The sequence below is a fragment of the Caretta caretta genome, chromosome 7 (assembly GCF_965140235.1).
Source record: "Caretta caretta isolate rCarCar2 chromosome 7, rCarCar1.hap1, whole genome shotgun sequence".
Lineage (NCBI taxonomy): Eukaryota > Metazoa > Chordata > Testudines > Cheloniidae > Caretta > Caretta caretta.
In genome coordinates, this window is record NC_134212.1 from 118,786,709 (window position 1) to 118,802,098 (window position 15,390).

Here is a 15,390-nt window from a genome sequence, read left to right on the forward strand (position 1 = left end):
CTACCTGGAAACAGGTGCTTCTTTTAATAACTTTTATTAGGGCATCCAGGTGACAGCCCCTTTTGGAAAAATAAGGAAACAAAATTAAAGTAAATTCCATATACTTTCATCCCAATGGTATGCACTGTCCTAAATTGTTAATCTAATGGCTTTCTTCCAGATGAAGGATCCAGGCACCGGCAAAGGCTCCAGTGTGCCAGACTGTATAAGAGGTGGCTCTGTAGCAAGAGAAGGAGAGTGTAACTGCATTGCCCAGTAATCACAGCGGTCCTATTGAGAGGCACTTTCAAAAGTGGCTTTTAGTAGTGACTATGTACAGAGTTAAGACGAGTTACAGTGTCCCACCTGGAAGGTTGGCCTACAACAGTCACTGGCTGTTTCTGTGTGTCTTGTCAGCCTGTTGAAAATGGACCGTACTGGATACAACACCACAGCAGTGAGATGAGAGCATTCCATTGATGTTTTCAGAGCATGAGAAACAGGGTCTCCCTGCAAGCATATGTCTGAATCACGTCTCTGCTCCTTGTCCTTTTCAAAGAGCACTGGCTTATCAAAAATGCTATTGGTCGGTAAAGCTGTGTGTAAAGACACAAATCCATGTGGGTCCTTGGGTTTTAGGTTTGTTCATTTCCTCTGCCTGTTCCTACACAAAGAGCTCCCCGCTGAATGTCTTGGATGTGGAGCTCATTGTGGCTGTGTGTACAAAAAGCAAGTCCAGTCACTAGTGTGGAATATCAACCCACATAACAGGCTTTCTCCAGGTAACGGGGTTTCTGCTCTTGCATGGAACATGGAGCTCCTGGCTGTGTTTTTTTGCTTATGTGCTTCCTTTTTTATTTTTAATGATAACCAGAAGTGCCAGGTAGGCAACCCAGGGGACGAATATCCTCAGCTTTACCCACAGAAGAGCAGCACCAGGCATACCCTACACCTGTACTGCTGGGACCGTCTCTAGGCAGGAGGAGGGGAGATTAGTCACCAGGCCTGTTCAGTCCTCAGCCTGACCCAGCCAACATGGGGACCAATTAGTGCTGGAGGTTTTTATGAGGTGGACACCTGTGTAGTAGAGAACTTCCAGCGCATTTCAAACAGGCCACTGAACAGCTCTTAGCCAGGTAACAGTCATTACGAGCCAGGCGAAAGGGATCACAGGCTGTTGCAAAATCTCTGAACCATCCTGAGTTGCTCTCTGAAATCACTCCCTGTAGCTGTTCAGCCCAATCTTTTCCCCGGTCTGAAGTCCGTGGGAGTAGGTTCAGGCCACTAGTGAAGTCCAGTCAGAGAAGAGTCGTTTTCCTTATTGACTTCTTCCCCATTGTCATAGGGTGACGTCCAAAGGATGATCATTCAGGTGGATTTTGGAGATGGCATCGCTGTGTCGTACGTCAATCTCAGCTCGACGGAGGACGGGATCAAGCACGTCTACCAGAATGTGGGCATATTCCGAGTGACCGTGCAGGTGGCAAACAGCCTGGGATTGGACAGCACTGTCCTGTACTTACATGTAACTTGTATGTTATTACTGTGTTTGGTTTACAACATATCTTAAAGAAACATTACATTCTCTTAGAGGCTCCCTGTCTGAGAGAAGACCTTCTGAGACATGTGCAGAGTCAGAGAGAATGAACTTTTGTCCTTCCCCAAACTGAGAGCCAGAGAATCCAAAAACTATTCACAGATAATGGCCAAGTTTTTTTTAAAAAAAACAACTCTTCATTTTTAGTGCCTCAAATTTCAGGTCCCCAGCTTGAGATGCCTTAAAGAAAGGGATCTGATTTTCAAAGGGCAGGTGCCCAATGTTTTCTGAAAATTAGGCTCCTTTAAGATGTCTCAAAATGGGAAGCCAAAAATGGAGGCATCCAGAATCGCTGGCTACTTCTAAAAATTTTGACCTGTATGTATACATAGGAATCATATGCCCACTGGTGAAATGCAGCCACTTCTGGAGTGGAAATCACCCTTTCTGTCAAGATGGAAACCAAATTTCTGAATCTGGAGAAAGTTACAAGAAAAATAATATCTTCCACTGCTTTTCTTTCTAACTTCCTTATATCTCAATTGCTGCCAATTTAAAACCCAAATTTTCCTATACCCCTAGATAGAGTTCATGTTATTTCCCTTTTAGTCTGGTTAAGCGTTGGTTCAAGCCACAAAGTTCTGATCCATCTCTGAACTTTCCCAGAGTTCTCCTGAAGGTTTAACTCGAGGATTCTGTGTGGGGGTGGGGGGCGGAAAACGGAGTTGTGGGTTGTTGTTTTTTATTGTACGTGCATGTTGTTTAGAAAGGAAGTGCTAAACCCTGGAAATATGGCTACAGAAATTGTTCTTAATTAATACCTGACACTTTTATAGCATACTTCTTTCAGAGGATCCCAAAGCGTTCAATAAGTTCCTATACAGAGATTGCAACTTCGAGGTTACTTTAATCACCAGGAATGCAGCTGTTCCTAGGGTGCAAGGCAGCAGCTGTTTAACAGTGCCCAACAACACTCCAAACAGTTCAGGGCAGAGTGAAGTATAATCCTATAGTTACAGAAAACTGCAGGGGGAACTTAGCTGGAACAATGGGGCTACAGCTCTTCTCTTGTGAAAGGTGTCATGGTAGATTTAAGGTGAGCTTTTTCAAAAGCTACCTAAGGGACTTAGGAGTCCAAGCCCCCTGGAAGGTCTTTGGAAAATCACCCCTCTTAATGATCGCAGGTGATCAGGAACCCAGTTTTATGCCTCCTGTGAAAGATGGCACCTTCTGCAGCATGGCACTTCCTGGCATCATCCTGGGGCATTGAGTCCAAAAATAATGCCTTAGAGAAACAAAACTCCTTTCCTCTTAAACTACTCTAACTTGGGAGTCACATTTTGGGACTTAAGCCATGTGGTTCCTTACGCTGAGGCGTTGACAGTTGGAGGGAATTTCTAAGTTTTGGGGCCAATGCTGAGTTGTATTTTTTTTCTTAGCTGGCAGAATATTTGCCCTTGCGTAGAGCTAGTGACCCCTATTGCAATTGGACGGACAGAGGCCTCTGTGAAGGCAAAAGATGCGGTGTTCGAGTTTTGTTTAACGCTCCTATGCAGCGTTGACTGATCAGTCGTGGTGTAGGTTTGGATCTCAAGACAAACAGCTGGCTACACCTTGTTCTCTGAGGAAAAGCCAATTCTTTGCTCCCTCTGAGCCTCCCCTGCCTGCTCCTGTTTATGGATAGGTCAGTGGATTGCAAGCCAGGCGTCATTTCTAATAGCTTGTGAAGATCCCTGGAAACAAATGGAGAATTGTTTCTGTGGTAATATTTCCAGGGAGGTTCTGACAGCTTCCCGCACACAGGCTTTGTAATCAGCTGCAGCTTAACAAGAGGAGTTTTCAGAGGGATGATCATCATTGTGCTTGTCTTGTTTGCAAACTAATGAGGCCACATGATACAATAGCTGTTTTCTTATGCAGGCTACAAGCGGGAAAGAGAAAGCAGTTGTCTAATTCAGCCACCTGCACTAATTAGCTGTCTGGCCAGCTGATCTAATGAGCCTGTAGTTTTTGGACACTACAAAGTGATACTTAAAAAGGTGGCCTTTGTATCTTTTTTAAGTGAGACGAGATATAATTTTCAAAATGGCCTAAGTGACTTAGGGGCCTAAGTCATGTAATGTAGCAAAAATGTATTATTTTTGTAATAGAAATAAGCCCAATATTCACTAGAATCACTTAGATAATCTGAAATGTCATTAAAAGTCTGTATGCAATAAGGGTTTTCTGATGGGCCATTCATTGTGGCATGCCTTTATCCCATTAAATTCACCCGTATAATAGATTAGATATAACATGTATATTTCATTCACCACCCATTACCCTTGGCACTTAACTGATCCTGCAGCAGTCTCTGTGCAGACCTGGTCCCCTTGGGCCAAGGTGGAATAGCATTAATTTGCCCTAGCTATTACCAGCTGCAAACAGCCACATTGGGCTGGAAACAAAGATCATTCAAGGGGAACGGGGACATTTTTGCCACACATTTTCCTATAGGCCCCAGTTCCCCTGCTATGCCAGCTGCAGGGAACTGGCATGGCATAAGAATCCTTCCACCTACTCTGCACCACTAGAATCTCCTTTCCACCGGAGACCTATGGGCTGTTTAAACTGGTCTGAGGCCCAGATTACACCAGTGGTTGTAGGCCATTTCTGATTGTAAGCCATTTCTCTAGCAACAAGGCCATCTATGAGTCATCTCAGCAGGCATTTAAGGTCAGCAACAAACTTATTCAGTCTCCCTGCCTGTTGCTTTAACTTTTGAAAATGATGTAGCCTGTGTAAGGGGACTGTTGGCCCCTTACTAACATTCAGTGGGGGTGTTTTAGTTGCTAGGTCCCAGTACTAAAAGGGGGAAGGGTCAATGGGGAATCAGGACTCTGAGACTGACAGCCCCCAGGTACAATGAGGAGAGGCCAATGCTCCTGGTCAGCCTGAATGACAGGGCGGGCAGGCTAATCAGGGAGTCAGGAGACCAGGGAGGTCCCGTCCTCTGTATGAGCTGGATTTGCCTGGGTCAGACAGAGTGGAGCTGAGCTAAGGAGAAAGTAGGGGCAGAGCTGGGGCGGGGGCAGAGCTGGGCCAGATCCAGAGGGACCAGAAAAGCAGCTCAGAGAGAGCAGACCCTGTCCTGGGAGCAGAGCTGCAGCCCCCAAGCCAGAGGCACAGCCCAGAGAGAGCAGACCTGTCCTGGGAGCAGAGCTGCAGCAACCAGAGCCAGAGGGGCCAGAAAAGCAGCCCAGGAAGCAGGTCAGTGCTGGGAGCAGAGTCAGAGAAGCAGCCTGCAGAGCAGACCTGTCCTGGGAGCAGAGCTGCAGCAACCAGAGCCAGAGGGGCCAGAGAAGCAGCCCAGGGAGCTGGAGGCAGAGCAGCAGCAGCAGTGCTGAGGCAGAGTGGTGGAGCTGGGGCTGGAGCGGTCTGGAGCTGGGTGCTGTGAGCAGCTGGGGGCACCGAGGGGGACCCTGGGCAGCGGGCCCAGCACAGGGAGACGCCTCAGCCAAGAGGCTCTGCAGGCTGGGCTTGGATCGTAACCCCGACAGGGCGGGGGCGACACTGGGAAGAAGGGTCCTACCACTTGGAGCCTGAGAGCGTGTGGCCACCACCAGAGCAAGTGTCCCACCCGCAGCATCCCTGCAGCACAGCCAGGGCCGGAGCAGGAGGCCTGGGACTTACAAGGAACAGACTGTGAACTGCCCTGACGTTCCAGAGACACTGTTTGTGATGTTCCCTGCCACAGAGCGGGGTGATGTGGTTCCTTTAACCTTTCCCATTTTCCCTTATTCTTTTTAAAATTAATTGTTGATTAAATAACTTTAACTTGTATGTAATGGTCAGTGGGTCAGAGTAGTGCCCAGTGCAGAGAGAGTACCCCGGAGTGGGGACACCCTAGCCCCTGTCCTAGGTGACCACAGCAGGGTTGGGGGTCGAGTCCCCCAGGAATCCTGGGCCCAGCCTTGTTGGGGTTATGAGGACTCTGCCAGACAGGAGAGTGGAAGGGGAGTCCTCAAGGGCAGAGAGGCCTCTGGGTAAACGAAGTGGGAGTGAGGACTCAGATCCTTTCACTAGCCCACTTCACCAGGGTAGTGCAGAAGCCAGGAAAGTTCCTCACAATAGCGGGACTATTTCCCCGCTTACACCTGTTAAAGAGACTCTAGGTACAGGCCAATCCTACAGAGATTATGTTCTCAGTACCAATTGTGTGTACCCAAAGAGTCTTCTAAGGGCACGGATGGTGTTTTGGGGCAAGATGCAGAGTGGTAGTAATGAAATGGCTCATAAACTGCATGTAAAACTTGGAAGTGCAATTCTATTGTAATTGGACAAGATTTCTCTTCCTATCACATAGACCTATATATGGAGTGATACAGCACCACCTGCTGTTCAACCAATGCACTCCAAACAGCCTGTCCATTTTCTCCAGTTCTATATTGGAATGCAGATGTTAAAATAATATGGGCCTTTGTGGATGAGCCTTTCTTTTTCTATCATAACAAGGAAGCAGTGAAGGCCTGAAAGGGCATGAAAGACTCGATGCAGGGCCGGGCCCTTTGCGTGGCCTCCTCAGCACTATTCCATCCAGCAGTGCAGGAGATAAGCTAGCATCAGTGAGAACTAGGTGTTGGAGCTGACCCAGGGTATGGTCCTGTTAATTGCTCTTCCACTGCCACTTTGGATGCCTGACATTCTCCCTCCTTTGCACTTTCTGCTGCCCCTGGACACTTAGTGAATACAAAACAAGGCCACCTCATCTGAAATACACAAAGGGCTGGATAATGATTAATTTCAGTTCTCACCTCCTACCTGAGACTAGACTAGACTAGTGATTTCCCCTGTGGCTGTGGATTCTGGTAGGGGAATACTTTTGACAATATACAGAGGTGTAGGACAAAATCTTGCAGCGCTTCCGAAGCGTGAGAAAAACAGGAGCATTCAGCCACTCCTGGAGGTGTGGCAGGGAGTTCATCAGCAGCCATCAGAATACAGATTACCCATAATCCTGGCCTGCAACAACCCCGTGGCAGTCTGATCCTGAATGCCCCTGGATCATAGGGTGGTGCTGTGTGGTGTTAAAACAGTTGCCATGTTTATACCCCAGAGAGGGCTGCATTTCACGGGTGTGTCACAGAGCCGCATTCCACACCTTATGAACAGTAATGTACACCTTCTGAGCTGGTACCATTTTGCACCCACTCTGCACGGGTGTAAAAAGTGGGGAATCCTCTGGTGATCCTTGAGGGTGAATAACGCACTATAAATGATGCTATATATGTGTAAATCATTTGGGAAGTCCTTGTGTCAAATATTGACTCCTTTTAATAGAGCAGCCAGATCACGTGTGGATACTGAAATCAGTCCACAAGTGCCCATTTCAGTGTTTGGAGCCTCTGGGTAAGGAATTTGAACTGAGCCTGTATTGGAGAACTGTGCCCCCAAATTACCTTGTGGTTCTGGGTTTCTCTCTCTTTCTTTAAGGACCACACTTCTGTTCTCCAGAAGAACGACAGTGACAGACATAGAAAACAATCCATAAAACAAGTTGTGATTACAGACCCATGTCTCCTCATTTTCCCATGACAAATGGGAGAAAGGAACAGCCAGCTAGAGTGACCAGATGTCCCGATTTTTTTGGAACAGTCCAGATATTTGGGGCTTTGTGTTATACAGGCACCTATTATCCCCCACCCGCTGTCCCAATTTCTCATACTTGCTGTCTGGTCACCCTAGCCAGGGCATGTTTCAAAGTAAATGTTATTTGTCCATTAAACTACAACACGTGGCTACGCTAAGGAAATAAAAGGCACAGTGTAGATGAGAGAAAAGGACCACAGGGGAGAGGAAAAGTGAGAGTTAAAAGGAAGGGATAAGTGGGATAGATGCTTTGGTGGAGGCCCTAAACTGATACAAATCCATGTAGCTCCACTGAAGTTCACAAAGCGATACCAATTTCCAGCACCTGATATCTGGCTCCTTAGGAATGGATCCAAGTATTTGTAATATTATTATACTTCTATTAGTGCTTATTCATGCAAATTCTAGGGTCTTCCCAGGTAGCCCACATAGTGTGACTGTCTCCCTCTAATGGGTAGTCCATGTATATAGATGTATGAGTTTGATACAGTCTTTGAGCTGTAGGAGGTGGGGTTCTTTAGTTCAGGTAGTAGCAATTCCTATTTTTAGATGCATGGGTCCCAAATGACTTCCCCAGCAACAGTACGAAACCAGAACACTTTGCATATGGTGCCCCATGTGACTTTCCTCTTCATTTCTCATCCGAAAAGCTGGAGGATCCAGTGTCAGACCCACATTTTGATGCCTAAGAGAGGGCATTCACCCCATTTGCCACTGCTTCTGTCTCCGCAGGCCCCCTGGAACATGTTCATTTGTCTCTCCCGTTTGTTACTACCAAGAACAAAGAGGTCAACGCTACGGCGGTATTGTGGCCCAGCCAGGTGGGCACGCTGACTTACATTTGGTGGTTCGGGAACAACACCGAGGTTTGTATGTCCCTACAGAACTGTAGCAAACTATTCCAGGAGGAATATGTGTCCGGGAGTGGGCAGGGCCTGTGAATACTCTTGAATAGTGAATAAACCCATTACAGGTCAGAGCAGTCAGGATTCGGCACTTTGCTCTACAAAAATAAGAACATAGGCATTGCCAATCTGGATCAGTTCCATGGTCCCTCTAGTCCAGTGCCTTGTCTCTGACAGTGGCCAACACCAGATGCTTCAGAGAAAGATGTAAACTACCCCACAGCAGGCAGATGTGGGATAAACTCCCCTCCCCTATCTATGCAAATCAGCATTTTTTTAAACTACTTAGCTATCTCTGTGTAAGGATCATTTGAATTGTGTGCAAATTCCTAACCCCCTATTGAATAATGCTATGGGGATCTTATTGCAAAGTGGGCTAAAAAGTTTTTTTTCTTCCTTTAACTAAAATACAAATTTGACAATTTTTACAAAACTATCAATGCTGAAGTTTTCTGTTCATTTTGGCGGTGAGATGTCCTGTCGGCTCACAAAAATGCCCTGACAGGCACCATGGCGCCCGCAGGCACCGGGTTGGGGACCCCCTGCTCTAAACCAATGCAAAGTTCTCATTTTGTCTGTTAAACTATGTATGCAAGAATTCTTCATTACCACACTCTGGGGATGCAAAATGATACATAGTACATCTGTCTGGCTACGGACGCTACTTACCATAAATAGAGCACATACAACTTTCTGCTGTCTCTTTAGTTAGGATGCTTGCAAATCTTACCAGGTGCTTTGTAATTGTTATTTATCTGTATTGCGGAAGTACCCAAAGGCCCCGATTAGATTCTGAGGATGAGATTTTCATAAATGCATAGATGGTCAGGCCAGAAGGGAGCATTAGATCATCTTGTGTGATCTCCTGCATAGCAAGGCCCTATAATTTTACTCTGTAATCTCTACATTAGCCTGTGTCTTGTGACTGAGCTAGAGCATAGTTTTAGATAGCCATCTGATCTTGATTTAAAAACATCCAAATGTTTATCTACCACATGTGGAGAATCTACCACATCCTTTGGCAAGTTGTTCCAATGGTTAATTACCCTGTTCAAAAATTGCATCTTCTTTCTAACTTGGATTTATCTAGCTTCAACTTCCAGTCACTGGATCTTGTCCTGCCTTTATCTGCTAGATTGAAGAACCCTGTAGTGTCAGATATCTTCTCCCCATGGAGGTACTTACAGACTGTGATTGTCACCTCTTACCCTCCTGTCTGAGAAATCAAGCTCATTAGTGACTAGTGCTGGCCGAACGGCTCCCATTGAAGTCAAGGGGAGTTTTACCATTGACCACAATGGGAGCAGAGTTAGACTAACTGTGGGTGCTTTTGAAAATCCAAACTAGTAAAGGAATACGGGAGGTTATAGCAGCGGCTGCTGGGTGTGGTCAGAAAGGCCGTATGGCAAGCACTAGTATAGTGTCTTAACAAACGTAAATGGTAGCCTAGAGTTCCTGGAGTGGAGACATTGTGTAACCGTGAGCAACTCCTTCAGATAAATGGTGACACTCCATTGCTCACAAGGAGGCAAGTATAGGAGGCCCATATCTGCCCTAAACCCTTCATTCTAGTAACAGTGGTGTCCTGGAGAATACCTTAGGCTATTGAGGGAGAAATCTGGGTCAGTTCCCAGCTCTGTTACCGACTCTGTGCGGCCTGGGGCAGGCCACTTTGTTCCTCTCTCTGTTGGCTCCCCAGCTGTACAATGGGGATAATGATCTTTTCTTCCCATTTGCTTGTTTAGACTGTAAGCCCTTTGATGGCACCTTACTTGTACACAGCACCTAACGCAATTGGGCTCTGGTCTTGTTTGTGGACTTTTGGTGCCACCGTAATACAACTGATAGAAGAGAGTTCTAAATGACAGATTTCTTTTTTCCATCCAAAAAAACCTTTCAAGTTCTCTGGTTATAAACTTAGGATGGAGAAACCAGTCAAGGAGTAAAGAGTCTCTCAATCATCCTCCCCCGTCCATCCAACACACCATATGCCTAACCTCCCTCCTGTTTGGAGTAGCCAGAGCTAGGACTTCTGGAATCGGGAAGATCAGATGGCAGCCTAATTGCCCCTTTTCTCATGTGTTTGCAGCCACTGGTCACCCTGGAGGGGAGCATCACATTCACGTTCTCTGTGGAAGGGATGAACACGATCACGGTACAGGTCTCGGCAGGGAACACCATTCTGCAGGACACAAAGACTATTGCAGTATATGGTGAGCTCTTACCCCTTTATTTTTCTGTTGCTTTTCTCCGCCCCCCACCCCCCCAGCAAAGCAATGATGGCATTGCTCAGCACGGGATGCAGGGTGAGAATTTAGCTGCACAGATGTACCCAGAACAACGGTGTGCTGCGTTTGTGACACATCAGTAGTCCCTACAGCAACGTACTGGACCCAACTCTTATTAAAAAGAGAAGCCTTGCAGTATTGCTCCAAAAATGCTTTAGGGCAGATTCTGCTCTCAATTACACTGATGTAAATCAGGAATAATTTCTCTGAAGGCAATTGGAGTTAATCCAGATTTACACCGGTCTCAAGAGGATTCGTACTTGCTCTGCATTTTACTGTAGAGCCACTTCTAGATGATTACTGCACAGTAGAACCTCAGATTAACAAACATCAGAGTTACAAACTGACCAGTCAACCACACACCTCATTTGGAACCAGAAGTACGCAATCAGGCAGCAGCAGAGACCAAAAATATAAAAAGCACATACAATACAGTACTTTGTTAAACGTAAACTACTAAAAAGATAAAGGGAACACAGCGTTTTCCTTCTGCATACTGAAGTTTCAAAGCTGTATTAAGCCAATGTTCAGTTGTAAACTTTTGCAAGAACAACCATAAAGTCTGGATCAGAGTTATGAACATTTCAGAGATACGAACCACCTCCGTTCCGGAGGTGCTTGGAACTCTGAAGTTCTACTGTAATATTTTCAAATGTGGCCATTGGAAAAGTGGATTATGTTACTGACTGGCTGAACTCCACTGATGAGCAGATGTTTTGTCTCGGTATGTGCAAAAGCTGCATGGATCTGTGTCCATTAGAACATACATCTTAGTGTGCACAATTGACTATTGTCTTTTCCCCTGTATTGCAAGCACAGATCACAGTGATATGCTGGATGGTCTCCCAGATTTGGGCTATTTCATGCCTCCAGTGGAATTACCTCCTCTCTAGATACCATTCAATCAGGCTTTTATCCCTGGACCTCACAAAAATACTCCTGATAGCAATGTTTTGTTTCCCCTGTGGAGTGGAGCAGATTAGGCCATGTGTCCGGTATTTTCACAGACATTTCCACACTCACTCTCCATTCAGATGGTTATGTCTGTTAAGAACCGTGCTATGTTACCAACACCCTGCATGGGCTGGATTCTCGGCTAGGCTGGAGCGCTCTCCAGGTCATTTGGGCCCTTGTGCAAACTTAGGGCAGCCTTAGAGCTGCTTTCAGTTGCACCTGATGGCAGCAGCCCCCCCCCCCCCCCCCAGGGGTCATTCCAGCAGCCAATTCAGTGCTCTGATCACACCCTCTTTCCCTGCCCCATCCGCCACACAACTTTTTTCTGAGGGCCACGAGGTGAGGTGGTGGGGATGACGTCAACCCCCTACCATGCCTCTGCTGGAGGTTGGGAACAGGTGGTAATTCTGACACACTCCCTGCCCTAGGAATTGGAAGGAGCCAGGGGGTGCCTGGTTGGATGGGTAGAATACCCCTATGCTGGGGAAATACCCAAGAAACTAGTAAAGTCAGCGTTACAACCCCTTCATGCTGCTGGAGCATGGTAAAGAGGTTGTATCATGGCTGAGATGCTGGCACGGGGTAGTTTTCTAGTGCAAGGTACGTATGGGTCCAGTGAAGTGTATATACTATCAGTAGGTTGGCTAACTGCCTCCAACCTTGCTCATGGGAGATTCCCCAACCCTTAGCTCCAGCCCTGGGAAACGGGATTCATCACAGATTAAAGGGGAAATGATTTGGGGCAACTCTTCTTTAAAATATTGGCAGTGCCTCTTTTCATGAAGTGACCTACCTAGACTCACAGGCTGGGCTGGGGGGTAGAAGCTGTCCAAGCTCTTTTTTATTTCTTATCCCAAAGTTGTTTCAGTGTGAAAGCTTCTCTCTAAGTAGCAAATATAAATGTGCAGTGTCTCTCTATCAGAGCATCTGTTAAAATCCCATCCAAATTCCATGCAGCAGCTTTCTTCCATATTTCAGGAGTCCTGTTTTAGTGTAACATTTCAGTTAAATTCCCCGTTCCAGCCCCCTGCTGCTCAATATGGTAAAGTAATTATGAGGCTGCCTCACTTCTTTCAAGTGATGCTTTTGAGTGTTTCATTTGCATCCTTTCATAAGGTAAACATCCTAATGGCTAGATAAGTCACCTGCATTTTGGAAAGGAAAGAAAAAAAACAACACAGCAGCCTAAGTGAGGGTCTTCCCGGCTCTGTGCGCTGTTCCATTTTGATAAACCTTTGATCATTCATTAGCCTTTGTGGGAATGACATGCTGAAATTAGTGGAAGTGGCCAGTGGCATATACAAATAGTCAGTCTGTGAATAGCACACATTTTAAATTGCTTTTTAGGTTTCAGTCCAAGTCCCGGTGGACAAGTATCCACATGGCAAAAAGAAAATCATCATTATTGACATCGTTCTGGGAAATTTCAGCTGAAATTCCAAGGACTGGATAGGCCAGTCTGGATTACCCTAGCATCCCTGGAAATGGTTACGACAAGTCAAGCTTCGGGTCTGTCGGCAAGGCAACATGAAGACCCTTGCATTGCCAGCACCTGTGCTGTGCCTATTCTTAGATCAACCATGAACTTCCATCTCTGGGCCGCTTGATCTGATTCTTTCTCCAACGCAAAGTTCACACACACAAATTGTATGAAACAAGGACCAGATCCTTGTAAATCAACGTAGATCCTTTGGCTTCAATGGAGCTACCTCAGTGTACAGCAGCTAAGGATCTGACCCTGAAAGTTTGAGCCACATGTGCCCAGTCTATAAATGTAGGACCGGTTATAAAGTTCAGAAGTTGAAAGGCACTACTCAGTGTCAATGACCTTGAGCACAATAGGTAAAAATCTGGAAGGAGGACGCTGCATTTAAGCATGTGCTTAAGTGCTTTGCTAAACAGGGGAACGTTAGAACGATGTACTCTAGTAACATTGCGGTGGGAGAGGTTCTCATTGCTGTTCCTGAGAAGTTACGTTATGGAGCAGTGTTTGAGACATTGTTTTGGAATTCGCTTCCCCCTCCCTTGGTCCATAACAGCCCAAATTTGTTAACCTGCAGGTCCATAACAATGCCCATCTATCCCTCATGAGCAAGGAGATGGGTAGCTCTGGGTAGCAGAGTGTGTAGTACCTGATGGGGATACTGTGGGCAAGGGGAGCTAGTTAAATTTTGTTGTATCTAAGAAGTTGCTGAGGTCCTTTTTTGAGGATGATTGACAGGCCAGTTTCTGTATTAGTATCTTTGCGGAACGTGGTCAAGCTTTTGGACGAGTGCCCTTTTACAGCGGAATGGTACAAATGTAAACAAATAAATATTGGAGTATGGCTAGAGAATGGTAAGGGGAGAGGATGACGAAGACATTTTCCTGCCTCGTACAGTTTTGTATGTGGTGCTCAGGTGCCCATAGCCTTTGGGTGGATCCCTCAACTGTAGGCGTATTTGACATCGATCAGCATAGCTCCATTGGCTTCACTGAAGCTATGTCAGTGTACACAAGCTGAGGCTCTAGTCCTCGCATTTGATTCTTACTCAGTTGGGATAAATGTGTTATCCAATTACATGGGCTAAAATCCACTGCAGTACATTGTATTTGATTGACAACCCGACACTGAAACTCCACGGTCTGTCAATGAGTTTATTCACAGCAAGTGTGCCCTTGTGTATCCCCAGAGCGATTTCAATCTCTCCGCTTGTCGTTCTCTCCAAACCTGGATGAGTACAACCCAGATATCCCTGAATGGAGACGGGACGTCAGCAGAGTGATCAAGAGAGCTCTAGTGGAGGTAAGCACTGGAATACGTTTTTTATTCCTTATTGCTACATTTCCTTTGTCATCATTGTGTCTATCCTGGACCTTGATTTGAAGAGCAGAATGATCTGCCCAAAGGAGCCAAGATCTTGGAAAGAGAGAGAGATGATGAAGAGGTCTGTTGAAATGCTATGCTCTACAGCCCCGTTTTTTATGTGGTTGAGCATAATGTGGGTGGGCCTGATGGGCATAGGTCTCACCTCTGGGAAGCATCACTTTTTTATTATTGGGGCCAAAGCAGAATACTTCAGAGGAAAGTGTATATAAGACCCAAGTTGCGCCTATGTAGTAACAATGAGAGCAGTTTTAACACTGCATAATAATGATTATTCCCCTTTGCTGTGGTCTGTATACAGCAGCAAAATGCAGAGTTGTCCCATGTGAACTCACAAAAAAGGATGCTCCAGATTTATGGAGCAGCAGTGAAGGTGTGTTTTTTTTTCACATACAAAGGGCAGGACTGTAAGTGCTTTGTATCCAACATTAGGTACATGGTCCTGCCATGGAAGTGCATTGTACTCCACATACAGCATTCTGGAGACACGGGCCAGGGCTGGAGATGCATTTTTCCTCTACATACTTGGTGTACTGGAAACTATCAAGAGCTGTGGCCTAAAGAAATAGTATTTGGGGCTGGAGATTAGGGTTTGTAAAAGGCTGACAAACGTTACACCAGTTAGTGGAGACCGCAAGTGCTGCTGTTGTAACCTACACACCTCCTGGGTGTGGTGTTCTGTCCCATCTAGTGGCACAGAGACCACTTAGAGAGAGAGGTTAATGGGTCTGCTCTACAGCCTTGGCTACCAGCCATATGGCTTTTAGCTCATGCAGTAGAGACTCATGCGCTAAACTCCAGAGGTCCTAGATTTGATCCTGCCCGCCAATGACTGGGGTGTGTCGGTGTTCCACTGTGATACAAATTGAAGCAATGGAAAAGGGTCTGTGCAACTGATTTGTAGAATTGTGTGTGTGAGAGAGAGAATACATGCATGGAATGTGTACCCACAGGTATTGTGTTCCTGTGTGTGATCACAGTAACTTCATGCACAAATATCCGACTGCCACACCAGCCGTTTGCACAGCTGGTGCCACAAATGATCAGACAGTCTTGCTGAAGGCACGCACCAACTGTGTGAGTCCATTCTGGGGGCTGTACTTCTAAAAATCTGTCCCCTATCTCCTTTTTATCTTTAAAGTTTTTTTCAATGAACAACACGTAATGCAATTTCTTCTTCTAACCTCATCAAAACATGGAGGAGGAGGAAGAAGAAATAATCTTCCTATGGGC

General features: G+C 46.0%; 1 protein-coding gene and 1 long non-coding RNA gene across 4 annotated transcripts in view; one reads left to right on the forward strand and one right to left on the reverse strand.

Annotated features, from left to right (window-relative positions):
• The window catches only part of SORCS1 (sortilin related VPS10 domain containing receptor 1), a 423,910-nt gene that overhangs the window by 380,619 nt on the left and 27,901 nt on the right, over positions 1 to 15,390 (forward strand). For both annotated transcript variants that reach the window (XM_048857873.2, XM_048857874.2), the window contains exons 19-22: positions 1,325 to 1,511; positions 7,877 to 8,010; positions 10,139 to 10,262; positions 13,964 to 14,076. In XM_048857873.2, the coding sequence (XP_048713830.2) occupies positions 1,325 to 1,511; positions 7,877 to 8,010; positions 10,139 to 10,262; positions 13,964 to 14,076 (558 nt within the window). The remainder of the gene's footprint in view (positions 1 to 1,324; positions 1,512 to 7,876; positions 8,011 to 10,138; positions 10,263 to 13,963; positions 14,077 to 15,390) is intronic.
• LOC142072837 (uncharacterized) overlaps positions 1 to 15,390 on the reverse strand; it is a 232,032-nt gene that overhangs the window by 9,184 nt on the left and 207,458 nt on the right. For both annotated transcript variants that reach the window (XR_012669436.1, XR_012669437.1), the window contains exon 4: positions 5 to 59. This is a non-coding gene — a long non-coding RNA (uncharacterized LOC142072837). The remainder of the gene's footprint in view (positions 1 to 4; positions 60 to 15,390) is intronic.